This window comes from Notothenia rossii (assembly GCF_949606895.1).
Source record: "Notothenia rossii genome assembly, chromosome: 11".
Lineage (NCBI taxonomy): Eukaryota > Metazoa > Chordata > Actinopteri > Perciformes > Nototheniidae > Notothenia > Notothenia rossii.
The window spans coordinates 46,628,463-46,644,584 of record NC_136910.1 but is presented as its reverse complement, the minus strand read 5'-3'; the positions used below and the strand labels follow the sequence as shown (position 1 = coordinate 46,644,584).

General features: G+C 39.4%; 2 protein-coding genes across 3 annotated transcripts in view; both read right to left on the bottom strand.

Moving 5' to 3' along the window:
• The window catches only part of sh2d3ca (SH2 domain containing 3Ca), a 51,397-nt gene extending 45,059 nt beyond the window's left edge, over positions 1-6,338 (bottom strand). For both annotated transcript variants that reach the window (XM_079660493.1, XM_079660494.1), the window contains exons 1-4: positions 6,182-6,338; positions 5,090-5,374; positions 4,122-4,566; positions 895-934 (exon numbers count right to left, since the gene is read on the bottom strand). In XM_079660493.1, the coding sequence (XP_079516619.1) occupies positions 895-934; positions 4,122-4,566; positions 5,090-5,374; positions 6,182-6,200 (789 nt within the window). In that variant the 5' untranslated portion in view covers positions 6,201-6,338. The remainder of the gene's footprint in view (positions 1-894; positions 935-4,121; positions 4,567-5,089; positions 5,375-6,181) is intronic.
• Positions 6,339-11,854: 5,516 nt separating this feature from the next.
• On the bottom strand, positions 11,855-14,074 carry LOC307025327 (uncharacterized protein; the record flags this gene model as incomplete). Its single annotated transcript, XM_079659962.1, has 4 exons — positions 11,855-11,949; positions 12,647-12,774; positions 12,883-13,084; positions 13,414-14,074. 4 exons carry the CDS (start codon positions 14,072-14,074, stop codon positions 11,855-11,857), a joined length of 1,086 nt encoding a protein of 361 aa, XP_079516088.1.
• Positions 14,075-16,122: the final 2,048 nt, after the last annotated feature.

The window sequence follows — 16,122 nt, the reverse complement described above, 5'->3', positions numbered from 1 at the left end:
TCCTCCTCTCTTTTTTCTTCCTTGAGCTTCATTTCAGGTCTCTTTCTTTCCACTTTTGCTCTCAGTTGAAAATCCAATATCTGTATCAATGCGTGTTTGTGGTATACAGAATGCATGAAGGCCTATCATCCATTTCCAAGGTCATGAAACATCCTCACACACTCTCAGATCGATGTAAAGGAGATCAAAACTCCAGTGTGTGGCCCCCCCTGCTGGCAGCAGCTCATACTGCTCACTAGCTGTTGACAGTGCTGACATTAGCACTGATTCACTCCAAATTCAATTAGCTAAATGGCAGACTGAATCAGGTTAAATTCAGAGTGAGCCTGCTGAAATGAGCACAACTGTTGAAGACTAAAGGGCTAATAATCAGCCACAATTAGATCTGAGAGCTCACATTAAGAAATATAATTCAATAATAGGGTGGAGAGGAGGAAACTAAACTGCTGATGTAAAGGCTGAAGACTAAAACTCGATGCTCCTGGCATCCCAGGCATGACGTGTGTGTGTGTGTGTGTGTGTGTGTGTGTGTGTGTGTGTGTGTGTGTGTGTGTGTGTGTGTGTGTGTGTGTGTGTGTGTGTGTGTGTGTGTGTGTGTGTGTGTCACTGAAAGTGAATTAAAATAAATAAAAGGAGAACCCTTGTTTTGTAAAGGAGCGAGCTGTTCAATTACATACAAACACACACATACAAGAGCACATACATCTGTAGAATTATATTCAAGTAGACACAGACAGTTGAGGACAGTGTGTGTGCCAGAGGTCAAAGGCACACACACGCACGCACGCACGCACGCACACACGCACGCACACACACACACACACACACACACACACACACACACACACACACACACACACACACACACACACACACACTTGGAAGCAGACTTACCTGCACATATTCCCCCTGGCTCTCTGCTGGCTCCATGAGGCTGAAAAAACGGGAGAAAAGATGAAAGAGAGGAAATGTTAGCCAGTGTAATAACAGGAAAAAGGCTATAAACCCCTGTTGAATTGTGTGAACATGTGTATCAACACACATGTGCAAACAGTTATGTTTGATCTGGTCTGGTAACAGGTGAATGTTACTGCAGACATAAAACACGGCTGTATTCCCATGCCCCTCCTCTGCAGCGGCCTCTCCACTGAGTTGCATGTTGATGCAAGCCAGATTTATGCGAAAATGGATAGATAAAAAATGCCACTGAGCAGCTAAGGTTGCCAAATATGGAGCTGGCCTCTCAAATCTCCCAGGCACCATAACTCAAACTTTTACACTCATGATGTATCCGGATCATGTGTCAAAACCCCCGCTGCGCCGGAGCCCTGGGAGTCATACTGTTGGTACTTTGTGATACAGAGCGAGGGAGAGCTAAAGGGGCAATTACACTCGCAGACAAGTTTCCGGATCAATCGCCGCAGTTTCCAATTTGCATGATGGGTCTCAAAGGGCCCCGAGCGAAGCTGTGTTACACATGAGGCCAGATCAAAGGGCCCCATCCAGGGGAATGTTAATAGGTCCCACGACAGAGGAGCTAATATTCCCTCACCAAACTGCCCCTGAGATTACATTTTGGAAAAATGGTTGTACAGTGGGAAATATTTGCCCTCCATACTTTTCACTGATAACATTAGCATTTATCCAGACAAGAATGTGACTGAGCTGTAAATAGAAAAACATACCAATCATACGTCAGGCTATAAAAACAGCAGACCGAGATAGCAAGAAGGCCATCGAGCACTACAGTAGAGTTATAATAAACACCATTTATCTTATGCAAAACCCCTCACAGTTGTTTTATGACTGCAGTAAAGCGATATTTATTTAATCTCTTAATAACTTCTCAAAACACAATACAGAAAGCTTGGCAACGATGCAAAGTATCTGCAGGCAATAGTCAATTTGTTGCAACAACCTCAAATAGAGTACACTTAAGTTGCTGTATGAAACCCTTGTACTTTGACTTTAAATGATCACACGTGATATAAAGCTTGACTTTTATTTGTTACTACTACTTCTACTCTGTACAAACAGCAACAGCATCTGACTCAAGGATCTGAGAACAGAGGCTGTCATAGGTTATACAAACTGTAAAGCTCTGAGAGAAACATGTTATCGTGGGCTATATAATTCAAATTGATTTGAAATTGGCTTTGCTTGGGGCTACACTTATCTGCATGTTATCTTTATTGATGAATCAGGTAATTGTTGTGTCTCTAAAATGTCACTAGTTAGTGAAAAACATAACTACAAGTTAACATAAACTATGTTACCTTGTAGTTACGTTTTTCGTGTATTATGTTACATAATACACGATCATATTGAAACTCTTTCATCTGGCCTAACAGTCCACCACTAAACTATATTTAGTTGTCATACAGTATGACAACGAAAAAGAGCATCACAGTTGAGATGGTAAAGCCAGAGATTTACTGTAAATCAACTAGTTTTTACCTTTAGTTAAACATCAATCTAGCTGAGGGCCCCCTTCTTAAACGAGTACCCAACAAATACATTCACATTCTTTGCTTTATGATAGGGGGTAAATAACTAAATCATGCCAGCTATAAACCGACTAACACACCATGACAGCATTTAATTTCAGAGCCACATTTTACCACCACCACCACTGACTGAGAAGTGAACTTTGTTTTCCAGTAAGGCAAAGCCAGACAAAGTATGAAGAGCTGCACTTTGGACAGAATAAGAGCATGAGAGGGAAATGGACAGTCAGTCTGAGTGAAGTGCCTGTGATTTAGGGCTGAGGAGACAGAGAGCTCTTTGAAGTGGGATGGCCATAGTGAACCTACACTACACCATAAAGCCATATTTCCCACGGTCCCTGTGCTGAACTAATGGGCTGATGCTGCACGCTCGCGCATGCGCATACCCACGCGTGCACACACACCGCAACATCCTACTGTAACACGATACACGCACTCCGTTAGAACGCATGGAATGTTGTCGGCAGTGAGACATCATGGGAAATTAGCGAGGAGACGCAATCGGGAGGAGGAGTTACACAACATATTCCCCTAGAACTCTCCAAAAACTCTAAATGTGTTGATTAATCCACTTTATCATTATCCTTTATCCACACATTATGTAACGCACACAATTAACGCACAAAATGACCTCGGTCTCCTGTGAGGAAGCACACAAATCAATGCAAAATATAAGAAAACATAAAAGAAACCAACAGTGCGCCAGCTTTACGCCAGCATCTGATCAATGAAAGTGATCGATATCACCTGCTGCCTGTGAAAAAGTCAAGTAATTAATCCTGTTATCGTCTCACTTCACACCCATCGCTCGAGGCAAGTTGTGTCCACAGTATAGTCAGCACTCTGTGAAGCAGCCAACTTCCCGGTGTCTCCACGCACAGTTAAATAATTGTACGCCCCCTGGTTGACATGGAGCATGGATGGATTAACCTTTTCCAGGGCCAGGCGCAAAACTGCGCTTCTGTTCCCTATATTGACCCAACGTGTCTTCACTTTCATGTGTACAGTTATTCAGCCCTGGATTATACCAAGGCCAACATTTACTGTGTTTTTATTTGAATACATAAATAAGGCTACCTAAGCTAAGGAATATAATATATTTTCACATATGCAATTGTGGTGTGGTGTCAATCGCAAGCTCTTGAGTTGTATATAATAAATAAGTAATATAAATACACTACACTATCCATTACTCGAATAATTCAAGTAATCTCAACAAAGTGTTGTTTTAATTACCACAACGTAGTTAATAATGAGGTTAGTATATTAGGAGCGGTATATTTTTGTCCAATTTAGTGGGCAGAGAATCATGTGTAATATTTTTACAATAAATAAAAATACATGGAAATAATTTTTTAGTACTCTTTAGTCGTCACTTGATGTTAACAAATGTATTTTTAATGGGCCGATCTGTTTTCCTTTATGAACTTTATGACCCTTGCTTAGTGTTAATAACAATTCTTACCACCCAAATCTGGGTCAACATGTTATACACCCTTTAATGAATGGCATTGTCCCCTCTTCCTGAATAAGTTTGTTTTTCTCTTTCAATACGTTTTCAAAAGGATGAAAAATATACCGTTCAAATCCAACAGGAAAAATAATGAAAATCACCAGTAAATGCTGTCAGAGTCTGGGTTTCCTTTTCCTTTGTCGCCTCCTCCTGTCAGCTCTGTGCTCTCTGCCTCCTGCTTTGGTTCGGACACAGCCTGAGGCTCCAACCCATCCTCTGGATTCATGTCCACACCTGTCTGGGTGATGCACTGCTCGTCACAAGCCTCTGGTTTGGGTGCGGCACTTGAGCCACTAGATGGCGACATGGCATCTATAGGGCCATGGTCGGTGTTTTGGGTGTTTGTGACAACATCAGTCTCCCCTGCAGGCTCAGGCTGGGTCTTGGGATCAGTGAGAAAGGATTTCCCAAGCTCTACATCAGCCACTGTGGGTAAGGGGAATTTGAGCCTCAGGGGGCCACGCTCTTGGGACCCTGCAGGTCGCTGGCTTTGACTTCTGCTGATGCTTGTCTTGTCTTTACTCTTCTTATTGTCGTTGGGGCCTCCTACAAAGAGGTGGGAACATCAGAAACAAACATGACAATTTGTTTAGTTTAAAGGTGACCTATTATGCACTCTGTGTAAAGAGATTCTGAAAGTTTCAGGAACAAAGACCCCCTCCCTTTGTGTCCTGATCCATTTGTATAAAAACCTGTCTGAAAATGAGCTGATCATATTTTGGCCACTTTGTGATGTCATAAGGCTTTCTTGGCTTGTGTAACCATTAGCCAATAACCAACCAAGGTAACCCCCCAACCTTATCACCTGAATCTCCTCCTAGAGCAGAGCGGCGTGGGGAGTGGCTCCTTATTTTCATCTAAAGTAACAGACCCAGAATCAGCACTTTTGGAACAGGACTGAAACAGAGGGACTTATGGGATGCTACAATGCACGATCTGTTTGGTATAGAGCCAAACACTTCAGAGACATGTTTTGTATGAGGCCTATAATATGTTGATGAAAAAGAGTATAATAGGGGACCTTTAATAGATATTACAAAAGTGTTGTTCCTAACTTCTGAAGCTTTACCTTTATTATTCTTGCTTTTTCTCCTCATGAGTAGCCGTGGCAAGGTGCCCATGTGAGAGTAGTCCTCACTAGAGCGGACGTAGCTGGAGGTCCGAGGACGCATGGCATCCATGTCATCCATGGTGGTCTCAACCAGTGGAGCAAGGGTCGCCCCGGTGACGCCACCACAGTCCGTGCCATCTTCAGTCACAATTCCTGATTCAGACTTTGGAGAAGAATTGGAGTCTGATTTCTCAGTGGAGCGACGAAATGTGAGGTTGGTGAGGCTACCAAACCACTTGAAACCTTGAGGGTTGAACAGTCAGAAAAGAAGACATGCTCAGAATGTGGTAACTGTGACGTGTTTCATGGGGATAGAGAAGTTAAAGAAGCTGGTTGGATTACAGCTGTACAATAATAATTCATTCAGTCATTTATATTACATCAAATCACTATTATGAAATGTGTGGTGCTGAACCAACCAGCTCTTATTATATATTAGTTAAGAGTACATTAAGAGTTAGTTATTTTTAAGAAGTTGTTAAAGACTAAAACAGATCCACAAATAGTAACATAAACCTACAGATGTTGTGTTTTCAGTTTGTTCAGCTGCCCTGAAGTGGCCAACATCAACACATGCAGCTTCAAATGAATTGTTACTGCAAAATACCCCTTTCTGAGCAAGTGTCTTGATCGTGTTACCCAACAAATGAGATGTAGAATCAGTCAATCATTTGCAGCTATATACTGTTTATAATAACAATTATATTTATATTTATGAAATCTCTTAATATCGTTGTACGTCTTCTTTTCTGAATTTAAATGAAGCTGCAACTGTGTTTTTGGATGTCATCATTATCCCCACATTGTTGTAAAACTAACATGGCAGTTAATGCTTTACTATATATGTAAACAAATTAAGTGCAGCTGCTCCACACACACACACACACACACACACACACACACACACACACACACACACACACACACACACACACACACACACACACACACACGCACGCACACACACGCACACACGCACACACACACACACACACACACACACACACACACACACACACACACACACACACACACACACACAGTACTCACTGAGTTTCCGTAGGCTCATGTTGTGGCTGCAGTGCGGCTCAGCTGCAGCTGGCTGACAGATGGATCATCTGAGAGGAACTGAACACCGAGTAGAGCCGGATGGGGAGGATAAGCTGTGTTAAAGTGCAGAAACTTTGGTATGAACCACAGTTCCTCTCTGTGGGTGGGTTACTGCTCACAGAGGCGTGTGTGTCTCTGTGACTGAGAGATGAGAGGCAGCGACAGGGGCAGGGCACACTGTGACACTTCCTGTGTAGACCAGAGAGGGCCAATGGTAAGAGGAAATGAAAAGATGAGATGACAAGGCTTGAAAAGGTTCAGATAAGAATACAAATATATGAAACATGTCAGGCTGGAATGAAAAAGTGTTGATAGGATAGATAGAGTGCCGATGGAAACTTGGAGGGCGTAAAGTCAGAAGTGCTTATTAGTAATTTGAGTCCCATTAAAATAAACAGCTGGCTATAAACTCATCCAGAGGTATAATACCTATCACCGCTTATTACCCTGAAACCTTTCATCTTTCCTATGCCGCTTTTGAACAGTTAATGTTTGATTAGATTAGAGATTATAATGCTGCTTCATACATGCATGATTAAGTCACCTGAAACATTTGAAATATGTATTTATGTCGGGACATTTTGATGAGCACATCTCAGACTTCTGCGATGCACAAATGTGAATTCTGTGAATGTGGGTGAGTCACACCGAGTACTAATTATAATTATTGTGTCAGCTTGTTCTTTACAGGATGGAAGTGTTGCAATTACATCAATTCAGGTGATCATCTTGGATACTTGGTGTTAGGCAGGTGTGTAAGGGCATTCAGCATTTCACAGTTTGATTTGATAAAAAAAAACTGAAAATGCCTAAAATATATTGGGCAAGGACCATCCTTTGAATAATAGCCTAACAATGAATTAGTCATTACGGGCCTTTGATGTGCATTCAACAAAGGTTCAAACATGCTTTCCTTTTTTCAAAGAAACACAATATTAGTCAGAATTTTGGGTATATCTGTATGAAAAGACATTTTGAATATTGCTATATGATGGAGAAGTGCATTAAAAAAAAACATGGAGTCCTGGGTTTGGATATTTCGCTCAGAGAAAGGTTTTCATAAGGTTGATTTTTGGAGACTTTGATTATGTAAAACTACAGCATGTGTTGTTTTTCCCTTTGTGTTAACGTTGTTTTGCATAGAAATAGTTAAATTGTAATAAGGTACCCTATTGTAAAATGAATGGCATGACTTTAAAAGCAGAAACCGTGGTCAGCATCCTGTCTCCTAGCAGCAGTCCACAGTGTTTCCTTCTGACCATCACCACAATCTGATCCAAAGTGAGAAGAGGTCATTTCTGTATCTTTCTCCCCCTTTCTTCAAATACTAGGGAGACCAGTTACAGTAAGCTCACCCCAGTTGTGTGTATATTAGTTTACATGCTGGGCCATAGTTTTTGTGGGCTTTCATTTCCTGTTGACTTTTGGGCGTGCAGCTTCTGCAAAGATGTACTTGGCTTCCTGTCAAGTTCAGATCACACAAGTACATGCAGCTATGAAACTGTGAAGTGTGAAGCCATAGAACAGAGTGAAACAAATAAAAAAAAGGTGTGAAAAAAAATCTAACTTCAGTGCATATAAAATGTTTAAACATTATTAAAGTCAATATCAGCTGAAACCACAGGTATTGTTATTGTTTTTATATATTTATCATCCTCTTACCTTGAAGAGTGGTTAGGGTTTCAGGTGCTGAAAACATTACTTTAGACTTTATTGCTCAGTTGTTGCATCATCACATTTTCTGGTTTTATTGTGTCAACAAAACTAAGTTATAATCTTTGTGAATGCACACATGCAAATAAAAAAAGCCTTTTTCAGCCCCTCAAGGAAAACAGAACATGTAAGCTTCACTGTAGTCAGTTCATACACTAACAGTTAAGATCTTTGTCGTCTCTTAATCACCCTCTAGGTGGCATTAAAGGTCCTTGAATAACACTTTACCACAGATTACAGCAAATACATGCATGTTTAATGCAGATAATGTCTGATGAATTGGCAGTTAGGAGCCATAATGACTTGTAAATTAATGGTTGCCTTTACCAGCCTAATGGTATGTTTTATCCTATCATAAATACACATTCCGGTCATTTGCTTTGTCCTTAAAATGTCTACTTTTGGTGATGCAATATTTTACCTTCCTCAGGGCCGACCAGGACAAGGTCATTTTAGAGAATAAGGTCCAGTTAACTCTGTCGATTTTATATTAGGTAGAGTAAATTGAGAAATATGATGCAGTGTAATAAACACAAACACACAATCAAGTGAACACACGCACACACCCTGAGGTAATAGGTTGGACTTTCATTTTGGACTTTGTGTCCCCCGCGGGTTTTCAGAAGTAATTTGCTAGAGTGAATGACTGTGATTGTGTGTGTGTGTGTGTGTGTGTGTGTGTGTGTGTGTGTGTGTGTGTGTGTGTGTGTGTGTGTGTGTGTGTGTGTGTGTGTGTGTGTGTGTGTGTGTGTGTGTGCGCACGTGTGTGTGTTACTTTAATTTCAGGCTGATGAAAAACAAGACTTCAATAATTCAGCTCTCTGGCTCCTCATACAATGACAAATATCAGTCACTTGTACCCGGGGGCATTTTGATACTCACCGCCCTGTGAGAGGCGCACACACCAAACTGAAACGTATTTAAACAATAGTATAAAAATGCTATGAGCCTCACTGAAGTCCCTTCCACCTGTTTCTTAGGTTACCAAAAGGACAAACCAAAGTATAAATATTGAGATAATTTTTAGCCATTTTTTACAAAGCCTTTTTATAAGGGTACTGTAATTTATCACCAGATCTGATGTAATTTTTTCCACAGCCTCTTGTATATAATAATAAAAAAAGCTTACTGGACAATATAAAATGTAACTTAATAGATTATAGTCATGAAGGTTATTCTTACTTCTTGGTTATTCAGGGTTATTGAGGCATGTGATTTTGGTGTAAGCTGCCAGAACTGATAGGTTTATATCTTAAACATGAAAGCTAAATATTATCCTTGATTTTAATATTATTTTATGATCACATTGTAATAAATAGAACAGATACAAGCTTTTATCTAATTAAAAAAGCATAAACACATTTTAAAAGGCCTATCATGCAGCATAGAAACTTAAAAACATGTTGTTTTATGATTTTTACCTTCTTGCTTCCATTATGTTTCCAATCATTTCAGCATTAGCTTTAGGTGAAGCGGGGCTAATGTTGTATCCCTGGCATAATTCAGTTTAAAGTTGAGAGCTTTGCAATTATGTCTTTTTTATTACTATCCAGTCAAAAATGCTGTAACTCAAAATAGATTTGAAAAAAAGTGCTCTATGTATCACCTGCACAGCACTTCAATGAATCACTCTGCAATGTTATCCTTGAATATAAATGACAAAGTTATTGCAGGATGATATCTGCTGTACCTGTGCAATACATAACCTGTGTCATGCTGAAATTAATTAAGAATAACTTCTCAATTTGTATCCAAATCTTTTTACTCTGCAGGTATTGCATTCACTATTTGGGTCGATTCTACACGTTTTACATTATATCCATAACTGGTTTAATTTAGCATTAATACAGCAACCAAATACTGTGTGTTTGACAAATAAAGAACTGAAACAAAGCACCACGGAAATGTCTGTTTCTGTTCTAAACAACCCTTTTTTTCATGGCTTTTGCTTTCCTTTTCAAGTAGTCCACCTGTCCCTATTATTACCCTAACCCTAACCCTATTATAAGACAAATGATGTCAAAAATGATAACCGTAAAATGAAATGACAATGGACGAGGAAAAGGTCAAGACGACAGTATTTCAAATTGTGTTGTCATCAGGTTTTGGCAATATTGACTCGGCCTCTATTTGTTACACACACGGTATGGGGGGGTTGCTTAATTATTGAACCCTTGTTTGTCATCACGGTGAAATTAAAGCAGCACATTGTGAGAAGCCTGACTTTACACATCACACTCTCTGTATATGTCATTCTATTGTTTCCAAAAATAAAGGAAAAAAAAATGCATGACATTATTTTGAAATGCTTAATCATACCTGGAATGAATTCATGTTTGTTTTCACTGTTATTTTTTATATATACATTTAAATGTTACAAATATATCGTTGTGATTATTTAAAAATATATATAATATTACAAACAATCATACTTTAGATTTAGATCATACTTATCAAACAGACTTCAAAGTCACTGTTGAAAACCTTTCTTTAAATATTCAACTGCTTTCCTGTTTGATTAAACAGGGTCACCTCCAACCTTGAACACAAAGCACTTTTAGGCATACAGAAGTTAAACAGCTTATCAAATGCTTTTACTATTTCTCCCTAACAACTTTTTTCCAATCGAGACTGATTTGGTGCTCTGACAGCCAAGGGTCTTCATGAAAAACACTTTCTTTCAAGACACAATAAAAGGCAACTTAATGAAGAAAAAAAACACAAAGATTCCAGGAGGGGAGTGAACCTATAACCTTAGGGTAGAAGACCAATCCTCCCCACCCACTATGCTATGAAGATACTGTCAAAGCCTTTCAATTTTCAGTAATTTGTAAACCCAGGGGGATGCGCCATACTAGCTTCATAGCAGGTGGTTTGGTAGATAAACAAGTGTATTATGATAAGGCTATTGTCTGGTCCTCTCTTCAGTTATTCTCTTCATTTAAAAAAAAAAAATAGCCTTAAATTCGCTTTAGTCTGATATTTTTTGTCTCCGGTCTAGAGATGGTCCAGTGGAGAACAACGCCCGGGGTATGCTATACGGGAGTGTGTGTTGTGTGCTTGTGTGTGTGGGTTAACTACAAAACAATAATACAAAAAACAGCTGTTAACCCAGCTAGCTTGACGGGCATTTTCAAAAAAACGAAATAGTATACTTTTTTAGTTTTCACTTCAAATGTTTGTGTTTTAGCCTAAACTGACAAACGGCCTACTCATGTGGTCTGTTATTCTGGCCACAACATGGCAGTCTCTCCTCTGCAGTCAAGTTGTGGATGGCCACCATTTCTTCTGTTTACTGTAACTACTGAAACTAAATGTACTCAATAATACAACCAAGGGAGGAGAGCAAGGATATTGTACATTGTGTGACCGTGCTTATGTCTTCATTTGGGTTTCATTATATTCCTTTTCCACAACATAAGTCAAAGAGTGAGAGTGTCATCCCCCTTTTCCAGTTGGTAGGGGAGTCAAGAGGTCATCTTACAAGGAAGTACTACAGGTGTGTGTGTGTGTGTGTGTGTGTGTGTGTGTGTGTGTGTGTGTGTGTGTGTGTGTGTGTGTGTGTGTGTGTGTGTGTGTGTGTGTGTGTGTGTGTGTGTGTGTGTGTGTGTGTGTGTGTGTGTGTGTGTGTGTGTGTGTGTGTGTGTGTGTGTGTGTGTGTGTGTGTGTGTGTGTGTGTGTGTGTGTGTGCACTATAGCCCAGGTGCCTTGGCTTGCTAAAACAATAGACAACATGTTTCAAATGCATAATTCCAATATGATAATATGTGATACCTTTTGTGTGTTGTAGAAATGTCAACACATCTTCACCAACATGTTTGTAAGAGAGTAGATAGATCAACTTGGTGTTTTAAAATGAACACATTTTTACTTAAGAAACAACAATTATCCCGCTTCTTCTCATAGTTCTGCTGGTACTTTTCCAACCCAGTGTCCAACTGAGAGTCTGTCCTTCTGCATGGACTGCAGGCTCTCTTTGACCTCAGCTGCTTTTCCTTCAGATCAGAGAAGATAAAAGTTTAGTTGCCTGTGAATTAAACATTTAAAACAAGGCCACTGTTTAGGAATATGACACACTTGAGGAGTAATGGAATACATGTAACGAAATTACATAATCAGGAAACAAAAAGAAGGTAACTGTTTTTGAAAAATACGTTTTCAGATAATTGTTACATTTAAAAAAAAAGACATAAACTAGCAAGATTACAGTGTGACATTACACTTTGAAATACATATTTATATATTATAGCCGTTCTGAATACATTTTCTTTATGGTATATATTTAGACTACTTTCATTCTTATTTATTTTAAATACATTTATTTTTTAATGCAGTAGGTCGGCTCCTGATTTATGAAACAAAATACAGTCGATGCTTTTGATTATTCATGTATTAAGGTTTTTTAAACAGCATTTGTAAGCTATTAGTATTACTAAATGTTTTATATGAAATATTTAGTTTCTCTTTCTAAGGTTACATTGCTACATACACTTAAGTACTAATCATCTTATTTTAATTTACTTTCTCTTGCTTTCATTTGCATTGCACTTCGTTTTGACGTAATCCAAAACTAACGGAAAGCAATCAGGTTATATTCCTTTTATATTTTGATACTCGGTTGCTGATTAGATTTGCTTACTAGTTATTGTAACAGATTACAAAAGTATCCCTCCTAACCCTGATGAGACATACCATCAGACTTTGGCCTTAGTTTCTCAGCATAGAGGAGATAGTTGGAGGAATCAATGACAGGACTACTGTCCTTTTCTTCCTTTCCAATGCAGTTGTTGAAGACATTCTTCTTTTCCAACACTTGTTTACTAAAGAGAAAAAAATAAAGAAAACAAAGAAACAAGGTAAATAACAATAACACTAAAATGAAATTTGTCCGAATCTGGATTTAAAGCTGTTGTTTTTAGCAGACGGACCAGTCCAACAGGTCGTTCAGTACGGTGTTCTGGGGGCCATGGCTCTTGGAGGCGACGTATTGCTCGTATTGAGCCTGTGTATTTCGCCGGCGTTTCTCCCGCTTCTTCTCATGGTTCTGCCGGTACTTTCCAACCCAGTGTCCAACTGAGAGTCTGTCCTTCTGCATGGACTGCACACTCTCTTTGACCTCAGCTGCTTTTCCTTCAGATGAAAGAAAATAAAAGTTAACTTACGTGTTAATAACAAATTAAAAACAAGTCCACTCTAGAGGAATATGACACACAAGCTTGAGGAGTAATGAATTACATGTAATGAGATTACCTTATCAAGATACAAACAAAAAGGTAACTGTGTTCGATTAAAATTACATTTAAAGAATTGTAATCAGATTGCTGTTACATTTAAATATAAATAGAGATTACTAGCAGGATTACAGTGTTGCAATACACCTTGAAATGATTTGACATGTAAGTAGTTATTGTTACAGATACCATTTCTAAAGTAACCCTCCAAACCCTGATTATACATACCATCAGACTTTGACTTTAGTTTCTCAGCATAAAGGAGATAGGCGGAGTTATCAACGAAAGGCACAATGTCCATTTCTTCCTTTGCAACCCAGTTGTTGTACAGAGTTTTATGTCTGGTCTCAGGTGACTTCAGGTTGGGGGTCAGGCTGTCAGCCCCCTCTCGCCTCCTCTCTTGCTCTTCATTCAGAGCAATGAAATTGTGGGTGGGGGTTATGACTCCCTCAAGTATCAACTGTTGCCACTGACGCCTATCTTGCTTCAACTGGTTTTGCCTTCTTCTCTCAGGGGCCTTCTGCCTCCTCCTGTCCTCCTCCATGTTGGCACTCTTGAGAGTTTTTGGAACTTTTGGAGTCTCTTCTCTGTCCCTCTCACTATTTGCCAGGGTCTCCAGAGCAGCATTTTGTCTGCGCTCCATCTCCACTTCCTTCAGCTCCACATACATTTGTCTTCTGACCTCTACCTTCCTCTCCTCCGGGGTGAGTTTGGACAGGCTTTGTACAAGCTCCATCTGAGCAATCAGGTGTTGTCTAGAAGACATTTTAGTGTTCATAGTTTGAATTTGTTCTCTCTGTAGGTGTACCAATGCTTTCTCTCCAGCAGGTTTGTGTGTAATGACCAGCTGAGAGTCCTCGGTTGGAATGGAGATCCAGCAGAGTTCCATGGTCATATGTTGTGAACATTCCGGAGCAGAACTCTTTCTCCAGAATTCCAAACATTCCGTATAAAGTAACACTGTTTAACTACTGTGTTTTTTAGCTTATGTGTTATTCTATGTCTATTTATTGATGTTTAGTCAATTTTAGAAGTGTTTTTGTTTCTTTCAGCAGTTGTTTTGTGTCTATTTGAATGTACGACAAACTTTCCACTTGGTTGTTACCCTGCAGGTCCATTCATGTAGGAGCCATATGTTAAAATGTATATTTGAATATTATAATCCTTTGTTATTCGTGCTATCATATCATTTATTTGAACCAGCCGTGTGAAATTGAGGGCATAGACCACCGCAGCTGTACGTGATTACGAGACGTTATAGCCGACGGCAGCTGCTGGTGATTGTGTGTGTGAGAAGGAGCCAGAAGCCAGAGCAACATCGTTTTTGACCTGAGAAAATATGTGTTTGTATTCGATACCTTTTTGTTTAAGTAAAGAGTCAAAAAAACTATCCTGAGACGTATCTTGTCCGAGTCAAGCTTATTTACTACCTGTGAATCACATTTTGGGTTACTGGAACTACAATTCAGTTATACATCATAATCAAATATGTTGCCAGGAAACTCAGCTTTAGACATTTACATTCCCCAGGAGATTATATTTTGGTGATCCTTTGAGTTTACCCCAAGTGCCATGCTGGGGTTTAACTTTTGTGTCTGTGTGTGTGTGTGTGTGTGTGTGTGTGTGTGTGTGTGTGTGTGTGTGTGTGTGTGTGTGTGTGTGTGTGTGTGTGTGTGTGTGTGTGTGTGTGTGTGTGTGTGTGTGTGTGTGTGTGTGTGTGTGTGTGTGTGTGTGTGTGTGTGTGTGTGTGTATCTAGCAGTCCAGCCAGCTGAAGGTGACTCATCTACACCAGGTGCATCCTTTTTCTCTGTGAGTGAAGTGTTGAATCATGGGTAAACAGTGCCTCCTGGATCAAATCTGTCATTTATTTAAAGTAGTGCTGCTGTGACTCTTTACCGTATCTCCAAAACTTTGATTGCATTTTCGTTGACTTACATATCACACTATTTTTGCTTTATTAGTGCATTGTCCAATAAAGATGGATTCGTTTGGATCATCATAATATCAAATTTGGGGTTTTTAAGAGAGTCATCGGAGGCCAAAAGATTACAAAACCTTTTGAACACAATCTCATTTTTATAGAACAATAACTGTGAGGTTTTCATATGGCTATGGTGCCTACTAAACTCTACCTTCTTCACAACATACAAAATGACTTTGGTACAGTCCACTGTAATTCTGGTGCATGTACTGATGGTTTACGACCACTAGAGGACTGCAAATAACTGAGTTTGAGATGTGGAGCAAATCTGTGTGCTGAAATTAAATTAAATTCACTTGCATTCAAATATATTGTTCCTGTGGGGTTGAAGCAGTATGAATATTTGTCTGCAACTGGAGAAAAAACTGCATTGTATTTAGAAGCTACACTGATCAGAATAAGATTCATCAGATAAATTACGAGCAATGCAGAGAATTTAAAATATTTTCACTGTTTACATCATTTTAGTAACTTAAATTATCAGTACTGGAAATCGAAATACATTTTAGTGAAATGAATCACTGCATGGCAACAGCAGTGGTAAGGGTCAGCGCAGGTTACATTGGATAGTTAAACAGTGGGTTGATTTTCTGTGAGGAGTAAATCTCAGGAGGGCTGGTTGAGTTAGATTATATTTCTTGAGTAGACACTACTACGCTCCAAGGAGACCTGGTGATGACTGGGATTATTCAAAAAACAGATGGTTTGCTGTGTGAGGAGAATACAAGGCATGGCCTGTCCTTGCACTTGTCTGATGATGACGCTCGGACATATTGAGGGACTGAAGCTTATCAAAACAGTTCAAAAACATTCAAGGAGAAAATAATAATCTGGATACAACTCTGAGTATTCAATTTGGTGCTTCATAAATCCCCAACTTCAACAGCTGAGGCAAAGCAGACAGATGTACATGACTTTGATTTCTCACATTTTCTGTACTTCCACTGAGCATTGC